The sequence below is a fragment of the Panthera leo genome, chromosome C1 (genome assembly GCF_018350215.1).
Source record: "Panthera leo isolate Ple1 chromosome C1, P.leo_Ple1_pat1.1, whole genome shotgun sequence".
NCBI classification, from domain to species: Eukaryota; Metazoa; Chordata; class Mammalia; order Carnivora; family Felidae; genus Panthera; species Panthera leo.
Genome location: NC_056686.1, coordinates 52,530,647 through 52,547,955, shown reverse-complemented (window position 1 = coordinate 52,547,955; position 17,309 = coordinate 52,530,647). Strand labels below are relative to the sequence as shown.

Sequence of the window (17,309 nt, the reverse complement as noted above, 5' to 3'; positions counted from 1 at the left end):
ATCTTATAGTCTGAACCATCACAGGCAGACTTGAAAACATCTAGCTAGCCAGGGATGTGCCCAGGCACTAGAGTATATATAACAGCATTTTAATTTTTTCACAGGAAGTAAAATCAGTTTCTTTAGAAATGAAGGAGAGACCTATTAACAACTAGATCCAAGGTCAGGCATCTATCTATCTATCTACCTATCTATATCTATATATAGATATAGATATATACATTTATATGTATACTGAGTTATGGTGTTTATGGGAAGAGATGTGTGTGTAGGTGGATGGGCCTCAAAACAAGCCTCTTCAAAGGTGAGGCAATAAACATTAAAAAAAGAGAGAGACAGAAGTGATCAATAATATAGAATATAGCCTAGAGGTCCAGTAAGATACAGTAGCTATTGAATTTTAGAAATATGGAAGTCTTTGGTGATCCTAGTGAATTTTCATCAAGTAATGTAGCAGAAGTAGATTTTATTGTGCAGTGGGATGCAAATATGAAGTGAACCAAAGCAATAAAGATGGCAAATGATAGGCTATAATCAATAAACCTGAGAAAATATGAATAATACAATGTTTTCTTTTTAAAGATTTTATTTTTAATCTCTACACCCAGTGTGAGGCTCAGACTTACAGCTCCAGGGTCAAGAGTTGCATGCTCCACCAACTGAGCCAGTCAGGTATCCCTGAATAAAATAGTGTCGAGGGAAGTAGAAACACAGGGTCGAAGGTAAACAAAAAAACAGGAGAGATCTGAGCACATTTGCAAGTTGAGGCAATGCAGCAAAAAGATAAGGAGAAAAAAAAGATATGAGAATATGAGGGGATGATTGATTAAGGTCAAAGAGGAAACAAAGCATGTTTTCTGGGAGAAAACATAAGAGGAACATTGGTGGATGGATGACATCTCATACTTTGAATATGGAGGAAACAAGACACTAAACCAGGCAGATGTGGACAACTGTAAAGATCCCTCTATTTGGTTAATATCCCGCTTCTGAAGCTCCTGAGTGCTCTCCTCCTAACCCAGCCTCTTCCTGATTCATACCTTGCCTGCAAAAACTTGCATCCAGTAGCCTAACAATTGAGGGCATAATACCATTGATTGAAATGCCACAATGAACATCCCTAATTTGTTTAACTTAGGTTCAAACAATGAAGTAGAGCTCAAAAAATTCAAAGCAACATATTCACTGATTTGTAGTTATATTTCTAATTTGTACTTGAAGTGAGAGCATGAGTCCAACTTGAAAAAAAATGGAATCCATGTTCCAAAGTTGCTTCATGAAGTTGATCTGTGGTTGAGGCTGTTCATTTTTTAAATCCTGGAGCTTCAGGCTGAATCATCTAAAACATTTATATCAAGAGTGTTGGTCCAGGTGACCAGGTCTTCCACTTCTTCTTCCCATGACTCATTCGTGTTAACATCATCTGGTAAAATTACACTCTTCCCCCTCTCCTTTGTTCTATCGGTCTTCATGATGATATCAATTTCAGGTTCTGCATCAGGAAAATTTTGAACTATAAGAGGAAATATAAAAAAATTAAGAGACATGGCAGGGAACACAATAAAAAGAAATGCGTTCCTGCATTTGTAGCATAGCGCCTAAGATCATGTGAGTGAATGTTAGCAACCTTTTAAAACTCTCTAAATTTCACATTTTTCAATTAATTTGTCATAAATCATTCTTTCCATTCTTGTCAGTCTTTTAATGTTCTGTTAGTTCATTCATTTAACATGTATTTACTGAGTCCTGCTAAGTGCCAGTAGACATATAGGGGAAACAGTGTCCATGACTGCGTCAGCAGCTAAGTGTGGCTGAAGTGAAATCTGTGGCTAAGTGAAAACAGTTTTGGATTTTGACAGAGGAGAGGCAATTTGCTGAACAAAGAAGGGCAGAGAAGGAAGGTATGAATACTCTAGACTGAGGACACAGCACATACTAAGGCACAGAAGTATAGGAGGACTTGACAGGTTTGGAAGTAATCAGAATCGACACATAAGCATTCATACCATGCCAGCTGCTGTGCTAAGAAGTCTGTATGTCTAATATTATTTAATTTAGATACAACCCTCGTGACAGGTAGGTATTACTATCCTTATTTCACAGATGAGGAAATTGAGACTGAGTGACCTATAGTAAGCTTGTTCAAGGACACCCAGCTAATGAGAATTGATCCCAGGTCTGTCAGATCCCAAATTCCTGTGTTACAGTCCATGGAGAGTTCAGTGGAGCTGGCAAGTTAGGCTGAGGCCAGACCAGGAAAGCCTCCCATGTCATCAAGCAAAGAAGATTCATCTTTTTTGTAAAGGTCTTGTAAACAGGGAAATAAACTGATTACACTTTAAAGGAAGAATATAGACATAGTATCAATATTTCTCAGTATTTCCACTCAGCATGGGGAACTTGTTTTCTAGGAATGTTTAATCCTAGTTGGTGCTATTTATGTTTTGCTTACCTCTACAACCTCATTGCATTTCCCTCCCATCTGCATAGCCGCCACCAAATTCATTGCCTAGTAAGGGATCTAGGACAAATTCTGTTGGTCTCCTGTTCATTTCCCTAATAACATATCAAATAAACCTCGTAATATTCATTGTATTCTAGTTATGCTATGGACAAAGGTTATAAGCAAATTGTTCTCTTGGTCTTTTGCTTTATAGAAAGATTTGTAGAGAGCTATGAATTTAGACGACTGCCATTACTCTGGGAGAGTCCTGAGGTCTCCAATGATTGAGTTTTTAGTTTTGTGTTTTAATATTAATCTCTAGCTTTCATTAACTTAAATGTAAATTTTGTCTTTCCCTTGAGAAAACTTTCTACTCTATTTTCTAAGAACACATTATTGATGGACTAACTCTAGTTCTTCCTAACCTATATTTGGGCTATTCTGAATTTGCATGTTTTTGGGTACAAAAAATTCAGAGCCCCGTTCAAACCAGTTTAAATGATAGGCAAATGTCTTATCTCACAGAAGAAGAAAGTCAGACGTCAGGCAGGGTTCAATGATCCAGGGACTCAACAATATCATTAAGGACCAGTTCTTTCCACTGCTCTGCTTTCCCATCTTTGGTGTTGTTTTCATCTTCAGAGTCACAGCAAGAGAGCTATAGCCATTCTAGTACTCACACCAGACATGGCAACATTTGGAGATAAAAGGAGGTCTTTCTCTCCAGAGTCTCAGTTTCAAGAGTAGGAAAACCATCTCTTGAAACCCTCAGTATACATCCTCTCAGGCAGAATTGTGTCACACGCTGCTCCTAAGCTAGTCCCTGGTAAGGGAAATGGGATTACCATGATTGACTGACACCAGTTGTTGGCCAGGAATGAATGTTGAGAGCCAATCACTTTGACCATTTGCCTCCTAGTTCCTGCCATGTTAAAAACAAAAGCTAACAACCAACCCTCCACCAAAAACAAAAACAAAAACAAACAAACCAGCCAAACAAACAAACAAACAAACAAACAAAAGCAAAACCTACTAGGAAGCATAAAAAGAAATCCTGGCTAGAATAGCAGAGCATAATGTAAAACAAATATAAAAAATGTTTCCTTATGAGACAGAAAAAAAATATTATTTTCAACTTCCTTCCTCCCAAAAATCTTAAGTATTATAAATCCCTTCAAGAAAACTTGGACTTACTGGTTGGAATTAATAACAAAGGTAGAAACTCTGTTACTATGTTAACAAAATAACTTAAGAAGGCACAAACACTAGGTATGCCTGGGTGGCTCAGTTGGTTAAGCATCCAACTTTGGCTCAGGTCATGTCTTGTGGTCTGTGAGTTCGTGGTCCATGAGTTCGAGCCCCATGTCGGATTCTGACTTGACAGCTCAGAGTCTGGAGCTGCTTCAGATTCTGTGTCTTCCTGTCTCTCTGCCCCTCCCCTGCTCATGCTGTCTCTGTATCTCTCTCAAAAATAAGTAAGGATTAAAAAAAATTTTTTTAAAGCACAAATGCTAATTGCCATATAGTTTGTATGCCTTTCTGGGGATGGATCCTGGAAACTCTGCTTCTTATATAAATTTTTTACATCTGAAAATAATTTAGTTGGTAAAGATATTAAAATTTGTTCTGATTGGAAAGCTCTGATTATTGCCAAACGGTTTATTTCCATTTACTTCGGTGTTAGGCTTCAGTTAGGAACACAGAGGCACTATAGATAATACAAGAATGAGGAGTTTCATGTAGAAACTAGGGATTACACAGGTGTGGGGAGACATAGTGGGAAGGAAGGTCTGGAAGGCAACAGCTGGAGAACTGGAAAAACAGTCACTATCTACCTTAGCCTGATGTGGGAAAACCAGGAGTTCATGGGGAAGTACAAGGGACTTCATGAATCTAGCCACCCAAAGTGGAACAAAAATTGTGAGTTCACAGAGATATTTGTGAAGCCATCATATTTGTAACGTGAGAGTTTGTAAAAGTTGCATGAAATTGCTGTCTGAGGAAACTGATGATTTCTTAGGAAAAATGGCCTCTTCTTTCCTCCCACCTCCTAAATCTCTGATGAATTTTTTTCATTAGCCAACTATGATATGCTAACCCCCTCTACCAAAGAGGATCATAGAGTTCATTATTTTTTTCAACCAAGTCATGCTTCCCTTTCATATGCTGTATAAGTTCACTGTTGCTACATAGTAAACAACCATAAAATCTCAGTGACCTATAACAGCAAGCATTTGTTTAGATCACACATCTGCAGGTCAGCTGGAGACTGGCTTATCTGGGCTGGGGACAGCTGGGAAGGTTGGCTGGGGAAGCTTGGCTCTATGGTTTTCATCTTTCTCTGTAATCAGAAGGCTAGTCAGACATGTTCTTGTGATGGTGGCAGAAGTGAAAAAGAGCGAGCCAAATAGCACAAACACTTTCCAAACACTGGCCATACCACACCCACCAATATTCCAGTGATCAAAACAAGTCACATGGCAAAATTTAAAGTCAAGGGTCAAGGGAGTACACTTTGTCCATGGAGGTAGAATAGGATAGTATTTCTGAACAATAATCTAATTTACCATAACCTTTTATATACAGTGTCTCCTCTTAGCAGTAAGATTAGACACAAAAGACAGTCTACCTCATTTCCAAAGAGGACAGGTCCAGCACTGGAGATCTAGTTAGTTTCTAGATATTCCTTAAAGTGTTCTTTCTTCCAGCTTACCTTTCTTACTATTCTCACGTATCATGGGTTTATTTACTTTCTTCCAGGATCAGAGCTGCTACAAGCATAACCACTCTACTTCATTGCAGTATTCATTCACTCATTCATTTATGAGCACTGAATGGCTACTAGATGAGGTGCTGTGCTGTGGCAGATTGACAAGTAAGCAGCCCCTTTCCAAAGGGGGTTATTTTCTAAGGATACTGGGAGTAAAGAGACTTATATGACATAGCACGTGTGGAGGACAAACTGTAAGGTGTCTTATCATGATCCCCGCATTCCAGTGTTCACATTTTTATGTCAACTCATAAATTTTAAGTATGGGTGGGCCGTATTACTTCTAACCAAAAAAATATGACAAAGTGATGGAATCTCACTCCTCTGATTATGTTACATTACATAAGACTCCATTTTGCTATCAGACTTGGTCTAAAGACTCTCCTTGCTGGCTAGTGAGGTGAGGTAGTAAGCTAGGTTGGAAAAGACCACATGGCAATAAACTGCAGGCAGGCTCTAGGAGTTAGAAGTGGTCTTTAGCACACAGCCAGAAAGAAGCTGGGGCCTTAGTCATAAGGATAGAAGGAAGTGCATTCTATTAACAATCTTAGTTTGCTTGCAAGTAGCCCTTCCCCATGCAAGCCTCCAGATGACTCTGCAGTCCAGCTCACACCTTGATCACAGCTATGAGCTTCCAAGCAGAGGATCCAGCTATACCATGCCTGGACTCTGGACACACATAAACTGTGAAACAATAGATATGTGCTATTTTAAGCCATTAAGTGTGTGGTGATTTGTTGCCTAGCAATAACAAAGTAATAGGAAGGGGGAGTTAAGATGCGGAGTAGACCCTAAGCTTGTCTCATCCCTGAAATGCAGCTACATCAGCATCAAATCATTTGGAACACCCAGAAAATTGATCTGAGGATGAACGCAACAATATGCATAATTTAAGCCAGATAATGTGGCAAGTATATGGTATGGAGAGGTGAATTGGGGAAGTTAAAGGCTGCGAAACTGCAAAGAGTAGGGAGAGTCATGAAGAGAGGACAAAGAAAAAAAGAGAAAGGGGGAGAGTGCAGTGCATTTGGATCATGCAAGAAAAGCACTCCCCCCACAAGTAGCTAGAGAAAGAGAGAAAGAAAAAGTGAAAATGCAGGAGACTGGATGAGAAATCTGTTCCCCAAAACCATTGATGGGGAGAAAGGAAAGGGTTTCAATACCACAAGGATTCTATAAACAGTGGAGTGCAAAGTCTGAAGTTTTAAAGCTCAGTGCTTGGTGGTGCTCCAATGAGGAAGCAGGATGAATTCCCAGGAGCAGACAGCGTGGTCAGAGGGGTCCAAGGGCTACAAAGGGAGAAGTGGTTCTTCTGCTTGCAGTGCATTTGGTAGAGGCCATATGGCTTCCCCAGAGCCCAAAGTCCTGGTGGACCTGGAGAACTGCCATGTTTACTGATACTAGAACAAAGACACCAGAATGCAGCAAAACCTGGCGCCAGCTGTGTGTTATAATTTACCATAAACTCTAAGCCTCTGCCACTGTGTGATTGTGCAAACATTTTCTAGGACAAGCCAGATCCAGGGCATTACTTGGAGAGACCCTCCCCTAGAGAATCAGCGTGGGTCCAAGCCATGGGGGTCTCTGAAGTGTGGGGTTTTGAAACACAGCCCCATCTGAGATAAAACTCTAGAGGGAGGTACCACTTGGCAGGCAGACAACTTGGACACAGGCAGGGTAAGGGTGGGGAGTGGACAGAAGCCTGAGACAAAGGAGGGATGCTTGATCATAGGTCTGTGAGGGCACAAAATTCCTGAGCCAGAGACTAGAGAGCTGGGTGAAGCCATTTTCACCTGTAGGACACATACATAGATTGACCCCAGTGAGCTAAGCACCACCACCAAGAGAACAGAGCTGTTACACCAAGTCCTGCCCACCTGTGCCTTCCAGAGACATATTCCAGAAGGCAGTCTCTTCCACCTGTTTAGTCTGTAGACTATAGTGCATTGCAAAGTTTCAGTTCTAGGGGAAATTGGATGTAACTTCATTTGCGTTTCATTCTGTTTGCTTGTTTGTTCATTTTCTTTTCTTCTGCTTTTGCTTATGTTGTTTTTTTCTTTCTCTTTCTCAGATACAGAAAGAGGAAATTAAAAAATTACTCTATTTTATTTTGTTCTATTTTATTATTTAATTTTTCTAATTTTTAAAAATTTAAAACTTTTTTTTCTTCCTTTTTCTTTTTCTCTTTTCTATCAAGCTTCTCTCAACAAGCAGACTGAAACACACCTAGGATCTGTCTTCCTTTATTCAGTATTTATTGTTGTGTTTTTAATTTTTATTTTAATTTTTATTTTATTAATTTTTTCTCTTCCTCCAAAATGACAAGACAGAGGAATTCACCACAAAATAAAGAACAGGAAGAAATGACATCCAGGGATTTAATCAACACAGATATAAATAAGATGTCTAACTAGAATTTAAAGCCACAATTATAAGAATACTAGCTGAAGTTGAAAAAAGCATAGAAGACACCAGAGAATCCCTTTCTGCTGAGAATAAAGAACTAAAATCTAGTTATGCTGAAATTAAATATGCTATAACTGAGATGCAATCTTGAATGGATGCTGTGACAGCAAGGATGGACAAAGCAGAGCAGTAAATCAATGAAATAAAAGGTAAAGTTATGGAAAATAATGAAGCAGAAAAAAAAGAGGGAAACAAAGGCAAAAGATCACAATACAGGACTTAGAGAACTCAGCAACTTATTAAAGAGGAATAGCATTCATATCATAGCTGTCCCACAAGATGAAGAGAGAGAAAAAGGGGCAGAAGGTTTATGTGAGCAAATAATAGCTGTAAAGTGTCCTAATCTGGGAAAGGACATAGACATCAAAATCCAAGAAGCACAGAGAACTCCCATTAGATTCAACAAAAACCGACCATCACCGAGGCATATCATAGTCAAATTCTCAAAACACACAGACAAGGAAAGAATCATGAAAGCAGGAAAGGAAAAATAGTCCTTAACCTACATGGGATGACAAATCAGGTTTGCAGCAGATTTGTCCACAGAAACTTGGCAGGCCAGAAAGGAGTGGCAGGATATATTCAATGTGCTGAATTGGAAAAATAGGCAGCCAAGAATTCTTTATCCATCTAGGCTGTCATTCAGAATAGAAGGAGAGATAAGAATTTCCCAGACAAACAAAAACTAAAGGAGTTTGTGACCACTAAATGGAGAAAAAAGACAAAACAAAACTAAAAAGACCAAAAGCAACAAAGACTAGAAAGGATCAGAGAACATCACCAGAAACACCAACTTTACAGGTAGCACAATGGCACTAAATTCATATCTTTCATTAATCACTCTGAACGTAAATGGACTAAATGCTCCAATCAAAAGACACAGGGCATCGGAATGGGGGAAAAAAAAAAAAGACCTATCTATATGCTGTCTACAAGAGACCCATTTTAGACCTAAAGACACCTGCAGATTGAAAGTAAGGGGATGGAGAACCATCTATCATGCTAATGGACATCAAGAAAGACAGAGTAGCCATACTTATATTAGACAAACTAGATTTTAAAACAAAGACTGTAACAAGAGATGAAGAAGGGCATTATATCATAATTAAGGGATCTATCTACCAAGATCTAATAATTGTAAATATTTATGCCCCCAACTTGAAACATCCAAATATATAATCAATTAATCACAAACATAAAGAAATTCATTGATTATAATATCATAATAGTAGGGGACTTTAACACCCTACTTACAGCAATGGACAGATCACCTAAGCAGAAAATCAGTAAGGAAATAATGTTTTTGAATGACACACTGGACAGGATGGACTTAGCAGATATATTCAGAACATTTCATCCTAAAACAGGAGAATACACATTCTTCTCAAATATACATAGAACATTCTCCAGAATAGATCACATACTGGGACATAAATCAGCCTTCAACAAGTTCAAAAAGATCGATATCATACCATGCATATTTTCAGACCACAATGTTATAAAACTCAAAATCAACCACAGGAAAAAATGTGGAAAGACAATAAATATTTGGAGATTAAAGAACAACCTACTAATGGGTTAATCAAGAAATTAAAGAGGAAATTAAAAAATACATGGAAGTCAATGAAAATAAAAACACAACAATCCAAAACTTTTGGGATGCAGCAAAGGTAGTCATAAGAGGGAAGTATATAGCAATATGGGCCTTCTTAAAGAAGGAAGAAATATCTCAAATACAAAACCTAACCCTACACCTAAAGGAGCCAGGAAAAGAACAGCAAATAAAGTCCCAAATCAGCCAAGGAAGGGCAACAATAAAGATTAGAGCAGAAATCAATGATATTGAAATTAAAAAAATGAAACAGTAGAACACATCAATGAAACTAAGCTCTGTTCTTTAAAAGAATTAACAAAATTGATAATCCCCTAGCCAGATTGATCAAAAAGAAAAAGGAAAGGACTCAAAGTAAAGGACTCAAATAAATAAAATCATGAATGAAAGAGGAGAGATCACAACCAACACCCCAGAAATACAAACGACAATAAGAGAATACTATGAGCAATTATTTGCCAGCAAATTGGGCAATCTAGAGGAAATGGATAAATTCCTAGAAACATATAAACTACCAAAACTGAAACAGCAAGAAGTAGAAAATTTGAACAAATCATCACCAGTAAAAATTGAATCAGTAATAAAAAATCTCCCAACAAACAAGAGTCCAGGGCTGGATGGGTTCCCAGGGAAATTTTACTAAACATTTAAATAAGAGTTAATACTTATTCTTTTGAAGCTGTTCCAAAAAAATATAAATGGAAGGAAAACTTCCAAATCCATTCTACGAGGCCAACATTACACTGATTCCAAAACCAGACAAAGACTCCACTAAAAAGGAGAATTACAGGGGAGCCTGGGTGGCTCAGTTGGTTAAGTGTCCAACTCAGCTCAGGTCATGATCTCACAGTTTGTGAGTTCAAGTCCTGTGTTGGGCTCTGTGCTGACAGCTCAGAGCCCGGAGCCTGCTTCAGTTTCTGTCTCCCTCTCTCTCTGCCCTTTCCCCACTCACACTCTGTCTCTATCTCTCTCAAAAATAAATTAACATTAAAATTTTTTTTTAAAAAAAGGAGAATTATAGACCAATTTCCCTGAGGAACATGGATGCAAAAATTCTCAACAAAATAGTACCAAATCGAATCCAACAATACATTAAAAATACATTCACCACGATCAATACATTGATCAAAACAATACATTCACCACAATCAAGAGGGATTTATTTTTGGGATGCAGGGCTGGTTCAAATTCCACAAATCAATCAACATGACACATCACATTAATAAAAGAAAGGATAAGAACCACATGATCTCCTAATAGATGCAGAAAAAGAATTTGAATACAGCATCTTTTCTTGATAAAAACACTTAAGAAAGTAGGGATAGAAGAAACATACCTCAACATCGTAAAGGCCATTATGAAAGACTCACAGGGAATATCATCCTCAATGGGGAAAAACTGAGAGCTTTCCCCCTAAGGCAAGGAACAAGACAGGGATGTCCACTCTTAATGCTGTTGTTTGACAAACATACTGTTGGAAGTCCTAGCCTCAGCAATCAGACAACAAAAAATAAATAAAAGGCATCCAAATCAACACGGAGAAAGTCAAACTTTCACTCTTACCGGACAACATGACACTCTAGGTGGAAAATCCGAAAGACTCCACCGAAAAACTGCTAGAACTGATACATGAATTCAGCAAAGTCGCAGGATATAAAATCAATGTACAGAAATCAACTGCATTTCTATACACCAATAATAAAGCAGCAGAAAGAGAAATCAAGGAAACGATCCCATTTACAATTGCACTGAAAACCATAAAATACCTAGGAATAAAGCTAACCTAAGAGGTAAAAGATCTGTGTGCTTAAAACTATACAAAGCTTATGAAAGAAATTGAAGAAGACAGAGAAATGGAAAAACCTTCCATGGTCATGGATTTGAAGAACATATATTGTTAAAATGTCTATACTACCCAAAGCAATCTACACATTCAATGCAATCCCTACCAAAATAGCACCAGCATTTTTCACAGAGCTAGTACAAAGAATCCAAAAATGTGTATAGACCCAGAAAATACCCCGAATGGCCAAAATAATGTTGAAAAAGAAAATCAAAACTGGAGACATCACAATTCTGACTTCAAGGTATATTACAAAGCTATAATCATGAAGACTGTATGGTACTGGCACAAAAACAGACACTCAGATCAATGGAACAGAATAGAGAACCCAGAAATGGACCCACAAATACATGGCCAACAAATCTTTGACAAAGCAGAAAAGAATATCTAATGAAAAAAGAATGTTTTCAGCAAATGGTGCTGAGAAAACTAGACCATGACATGCAGAAGAATGAAATTGGACCACTTTCTTATACCATACACAAAAATAAACTCAAAATGGATGAAAGACCTAAATGTAAGACAGAAAACCATTAAAATCTTAGAGGATAAAACAGGCAACAACCTCTTTGACCTCAGCCACAGAGGTAAAACTTCTTACTAGACATGTCTCTGTTGGCAAGGGAAACAAAAACAAAAATGAACTATTGGGACCTCATCAAGATAAAAAGCTTCTGCACAGTGAAGGAAACAATCAGCAAAACTAAGAGGCAACAAACAGAATGGAAGAAGATATTTGCAAATGACATATCTGATAAAGGGTTAGTATCCAAAATCTATAGAGAACTTATCAAACTCAACACCCTGAAAACAAATAATCTGGTGAAGAAATGAGCAAAGTACATGAACAGATACTTTTCTAAGGAAGACATTCAGATGGCTAACAGACACATGAAAAGATGCAAAATATCACTCATCATCAGGGAAATACAAATCATAATCACAATGAGATACCACTTCACACCTGTGAGAATTGTTACAATTAACAACTAGGCAACAACAGATGTTGGTGAGGATGTGGAGAAAGGGGAATGCTTTTGCACTGCTGGTGGAAATGCTAACTGGTGCAGCTACTCTGGAAAAAAGTATGGAGGTTCCTCAAAAAATTAAAAACAGAGCTACCCTATGACCTAGCAATTGTACTACTAGGTATTTATCTAAAGGATACAAAAATGCTGATTTTTAAGGGGGCATATGCACCTAATGTTTACAGCAGTGCTATCAAAAATAGCCATACTATGGAAAGAGCCCAAATGTCCATTGACTGATGAATGGATAAAGAAGTGGTATATGTATACAATGGAATACTATTTGGTGATCAAAAAGAATGAAATCTTGCCATTTGCAACAAAGTGGATGGAACTAGAATGTACTATGCTAAGTGAAATAAGTCAGTAGGAGAAAGACAAATATATGATTTTACTCATATGTGCAATTTAAGAAACAAAACTGATGAACATAGGGGAAGGGAAGGAAAAATAAGACAAAAACATAGAGGGAAGCAACTGTAAGAGACTCTTAAACACAGAGAACAAACCGAGGATTGCTGAAGGGGTATTGGGGGGGGGGGGGCGGATGGGCTAAATGGGTGATAGGCATTAAGGAAGACACTTGTTGGGATGAGCACTCAGTGTTTTATATGTAAGTGATGAATCACTAAATTCTACTCGGGAACCATTATTATGTTATATGTTAGTGTAATAAGTTAGATTGTCTTTAATTAAAATCCAATTTTAACTTGTATTTAAGAAAGAAAGAAAGAAAGAAAGAAAGAAAGAAAGAAAGAAAGAAAGAAAGAAAGAAAAGTTATGGGGAATGATATGGCATGGCAGAAGTGCTGCGATAGCCCACAGGGAAAGTTTCGTAGAGAAGGTAATACCTGAGCTGAATCTAAAGAATGGGTAGGTACTAGAAAGGAAGAAAAGGTATTTGGAGTGGCGATATGAGAAAACACAGCACACTTCTCAAATTTTTTTGAAATGAGGTAGAAAATAGTCATGAGCCACTAGGTCAGTGTGGGGTTTAGGGTAAGAGTGGGAGAGTGGGAAGAGATGCCACTGGAAAGGCAGACAGATATTAGAACATTAAGTAAGGACTTTGCCATGCCAAAGAGTATAAGTTTTATCCTGAATGAAGTGGGGAACAAAGTATTTTAGAATCAAAAAAACATAAGCAGATGTGAGCTGTGGAAAGAAGTCTGACAAAGCGTGGACAGGAACGGCTATAATCATCAACTGAACCAAAAGATCTCTTCCACTGGTGCAGATGTGGGGATGTGGGGAGGATAGAGATTGCAGAGAGCAGGGAGTTCATGAGGGAAGCAGAGTAAAAATAGAAAAGGCAATGTTTCTTACCAATGCTCGCAGGTACCCTGAAATGTGGAAGAAGGCAGAGTGGGATAGAGAAGACTGAGGCTGGTGAGTTAGACGAGGAAATCTGAGTGGTGCACAGATACAAGACGGAGGAGAAGTATAATCCAACCCAGGGAAAAGAAAGTCACGAGATAGGAAAGCAAGGCTCTTGAAAAACCACTAGCTGAAGGGTGCTGCCTGTCCCTGGAATGTCTGTGTCATTATGTTTGAAGGACAGGTATCAGGGAAATGCGATAACTAATACTTTTAGCACTTTCCTGTTCACAAAGAATGTTGGCATACCTGGAGTCATTTAGTCACAAGAATGCTGTGTTAGGGCAGAATATTAGAAACAAGTATTTACTGAACACCTTCTATGGACTCAGTACTGGCTGAGGATGAAGAAACTGAAATGCAGAGTTTAAGTGACTTTCTCATAATTGCACAGACCTGGTATCTAAACCCAAGTTCTCTGACCCCGAATGTCTTGCTTTCCCCTCCATACTAGTGGATTTCTATTATAAGTTACCAGCTCTCTTCCTGCTCAAGACCCATCCTCAACTTACCCCAAATGTTTCTTTAAAAAACATTACTTTTAAAAAGATCACCAAACTCAACTAACATTGTTCCTTTCCCTTCAGCCATATTGCATGTATCTCTGAATCTACAATGATCTTCAGAGATCAATTTATTTAGTGTTTTTCTTGTTTCGAGTCCTTTTACACATCTTGAAACTTAGCCTTAGATTTTCAAAGAGTGTATTAACCTATTAAAGGGTGGCAAACTTAAAAGTGTAAGTAATTCAGGCTTTTTTCAAAGCTCCAATTCTTATGTAAGTAATTTACTGAATTTATTTTCTTAGAGTTAAATAACCTTAAAAGGAGAACACGAGATTAGGCCTCACAGATTTAAACTTATCTGAATTGAACAAAAATTTAAATGTATTGGGTTAATGACTAATATTTTAGCTCTAAAAACAAAGCAAAACAAATAGGCTGAAATCAATTTACTTGTAGTTGGGCAGAGATGAACACTTTCCGTTGGATAATTGGCTTTGTGAGGCCTTCTGCTTTCTCTGGCAAGCCGAGCCATAGCAGCAGCATACCTGGAATAAGAAAAAGAAGAAGTTATCTAAGTTTCCAAATGAATTCTGGGTAGTGTACGTTACTATTGAGAAAGACAGGGCCTAACATATCAAATCTGACAGACCAGCAGAGCAATGAGGTTTGATTCTGGTGCCCTTCTGAGCATTCACTACTATATTAGTGAACGGAAATTATTCTAGTATATTTCCTAACAGCAGAAAAGCAGACAAATATGGTGTAATATTAATACTGTAAAGGTAATAAAAGCATCAACTGGTAAGGCAAGGTGCATTTGTTTCCCAGGGCCTCTATAACTAATTTATTTTCATATAGTTCTGGAGGCTGATTTTTTTTTTTTTTTTGTAATCAGGAATCAATGTTGAAATATTCTTCCCCTATTGAGATGATCATCTGATTCTTTCTTATTCTCTTTTACGTTGTTCAAATTTTTCAAATATTAATCCAAGGTTACATTTCTGACATAAACCCCACGTGGTAATGTATAGTTATCATAATTATTTATTATATTATTACATTTATGTTATATTTATTATAATTATATATATGGGATTTGATTAGCTAAAATTTTTGCATCTATGTACATGAGGTGTATTTATGTGTAATGGGTTTTTCTTTTCTTCCTGGTAGTGTCTTTGGTTTTGTTACTGAAGTAATGTAAACACTATCTATTTTGTTTGTTTTTTTTTACTTAAGTTTTCAAAAATTCCAATATAATTCATATATAGTGTTATACTAGTTTCAGGCATACAATATAGTGATTCAATGATACTATACATTATTCAGTGCTTATCATAAGTGTACTCTTAATCCCCTTCACCTATTTCACCCATCCCCTGATCCACGTCCCCTCTGGGAACCACCAGGTTATTCTCTATAGTTAGGAGTCTGGTTTTGTTTGTTTGTTTGTTTGTTTGTCTCCTTTTAAAATTTTATTTGTTTTGTTTCTTAAATTCCACATATAGAATCATATGGTATTTGTCTTTCTCTGACATTTTTTGCTTACCACTATACTCTCTGGATCCATCCATGTTATTTGAAATGGCAAGGCTTCACTCTTTTTTATGGCTGAGTAATATTCTACCATATATATATATATATATATATATATATATACACACATACATACACACATGCACACACATATACATATACACATACATACACACCACATCTTTGTCCATTCATCAATTGACGGACAGTTGGGCTGTTTTCATAGTTTGGCTATTGTAAATAAAGTTGCTATAAACACAGGGATGTATATATCTTTTTGAATTACTATTTTCCTATTCTTTGGGTAAAATACCCAGTAGTGGAATTACTGGATCATATGGCATTTCTATTTTTAATTTTTTTAATGTGTAATTTTTGAGAGAGAAAGAGACAGAGCACAAGCAGAGGAGGAGCAGAGAGAGAGGGAGACACAGAATCTGAAGCAGCCTCAGGCTCTGAGCTGTCAGCACAGAGCCTGACGCAAGACTTGCAGCCAGAACCGGAGATGGTGACCTGAGCCAAAGTTGGACGCTCAACTGGCTGAGTCACCCAGGCGCCCCTATTTTTAATTTTTTGAAGAACTTCTATACTGTCTTACACAGTGGCTGCACTACTTTGCATTCCCACCAACAGTGCATGAGGGTTCCTTTTTCTCCCTATCCTTGCCAACACTTGCTGTTTCTTGTGTTTTTTATTTTAGCCATCTGACAGGTGTGAGGTGATTTCTCATTGTGGTTTTGATTTGCATTTCCCTGATGATGAGTGATGTTGAGTATCTTTTCATGTGTCTGTTGGTCATTTGGATGTCTTCTTTGCAGAAATGTCTGTTCATGTTTTCTGTCCATTTTTGAATTGATATTTTTTTTGGTGTTGAGCTGTATAAGTTTTTTATATATTTTGAATACTAACCCTTTATCGGATTTATCATTTGCAAATATCTTCTATTCAGTAGGTTATCTTTTAGTTTTGTTGATTGTTTCTTTTGCTGTGCAGAAGTTTTTATTTCTGATGTGGTCCCAATAGTTTATTTTTTAAAATTTACCTTTCCTCAGAAGACATACTTAGAAAAATGCTGCTATGACCAGTGTCAGAGAAATTACTGTCTGTGCTCTCTTCTAGGATTTTTATGGTTTCAGGTCTCACATGTAGATCTTTAATCCATTTTGAGCTCATTTTTGTGTATGGTGTGAGAAAATGGTCCAGTTTCATTCTTTGGCACATAGCTGTCCAGCTTTCTCAACACCATTTGTTGGAGAGACTTTATCCCATTGCATATTCTTGCCTCTTTTGCTGTAAATTAATTGGCCATATAATCATGGGTTTATTTCTGTGCTATTTATTCTGTTCCATTGATCTATATGTCAATTTTTGGGCAGATACCATACTGTTTTGATTACTACAGCTTTGTAGTAGTGTATCTTGAAATCTGGGATTGAGATACCTCCAGTTTTGTTCTTTTTCAAGATTGCTTTGGCTATTTGGTGTCGTTTGTGGTCCCATACAAATTTTAGGATTATCTGTTCTGGTTCTGTGAAAAATGCTACTGGTATTTTGATAAGGATTGCGTCAAGAGGTAATGCTGACTTTATAACATGTATTGGGAAGTGTTCTCTTTTATATTTTCTAAAAAAGGAAAATTTTGTATTTTGTATACATTGATACTAGGTTTTCTTTTAACGTCTGGAAAATTCTTCAGTGAAGCCATTGGGCTTGGAGTTGTCTTTGTAT

At 37.4% G+C, this 17,309-nt stretch overlaps 1 protein-coding gene across 4 annotated transcripts in view; it reads right to left on the bottom strand.

The window, feature by feature from the left end:
- Nucleotides 1-1,181: 1,181 nt before the first annotated feature.
- UBE2U (ubiquitin conjugating enzyme E2 U) overlaps nt 1,182-17,309 on the bottom strand; it is a 59,042-nt gene continuing 42,914 nt past the window's right edge. For 3 of the 4 annotated variants that reach the window (XM_042952999.1, XM_042952998.1, XM_042953006.1), the window contains 2 exons: nt 14,496-14,590; nt 1,182-1,513 (listed from right to left, as the gene is read on the bottom strand). In XM_042952999.1, the coding sequence (XP_042808933.1) occupies nt 1,326-1,513; nt 14,496-14,590 (283 nt within the window). In that variant the 3' untranslated portion in view covers nt 1,182-1,325. Of the gene's footprint in view, nt 1,514-14,495; nt 14,591-17,309 lie in introns of those variants that run through there. The other variant, XM_042953001.1, reaches the window with a different exon arrangement.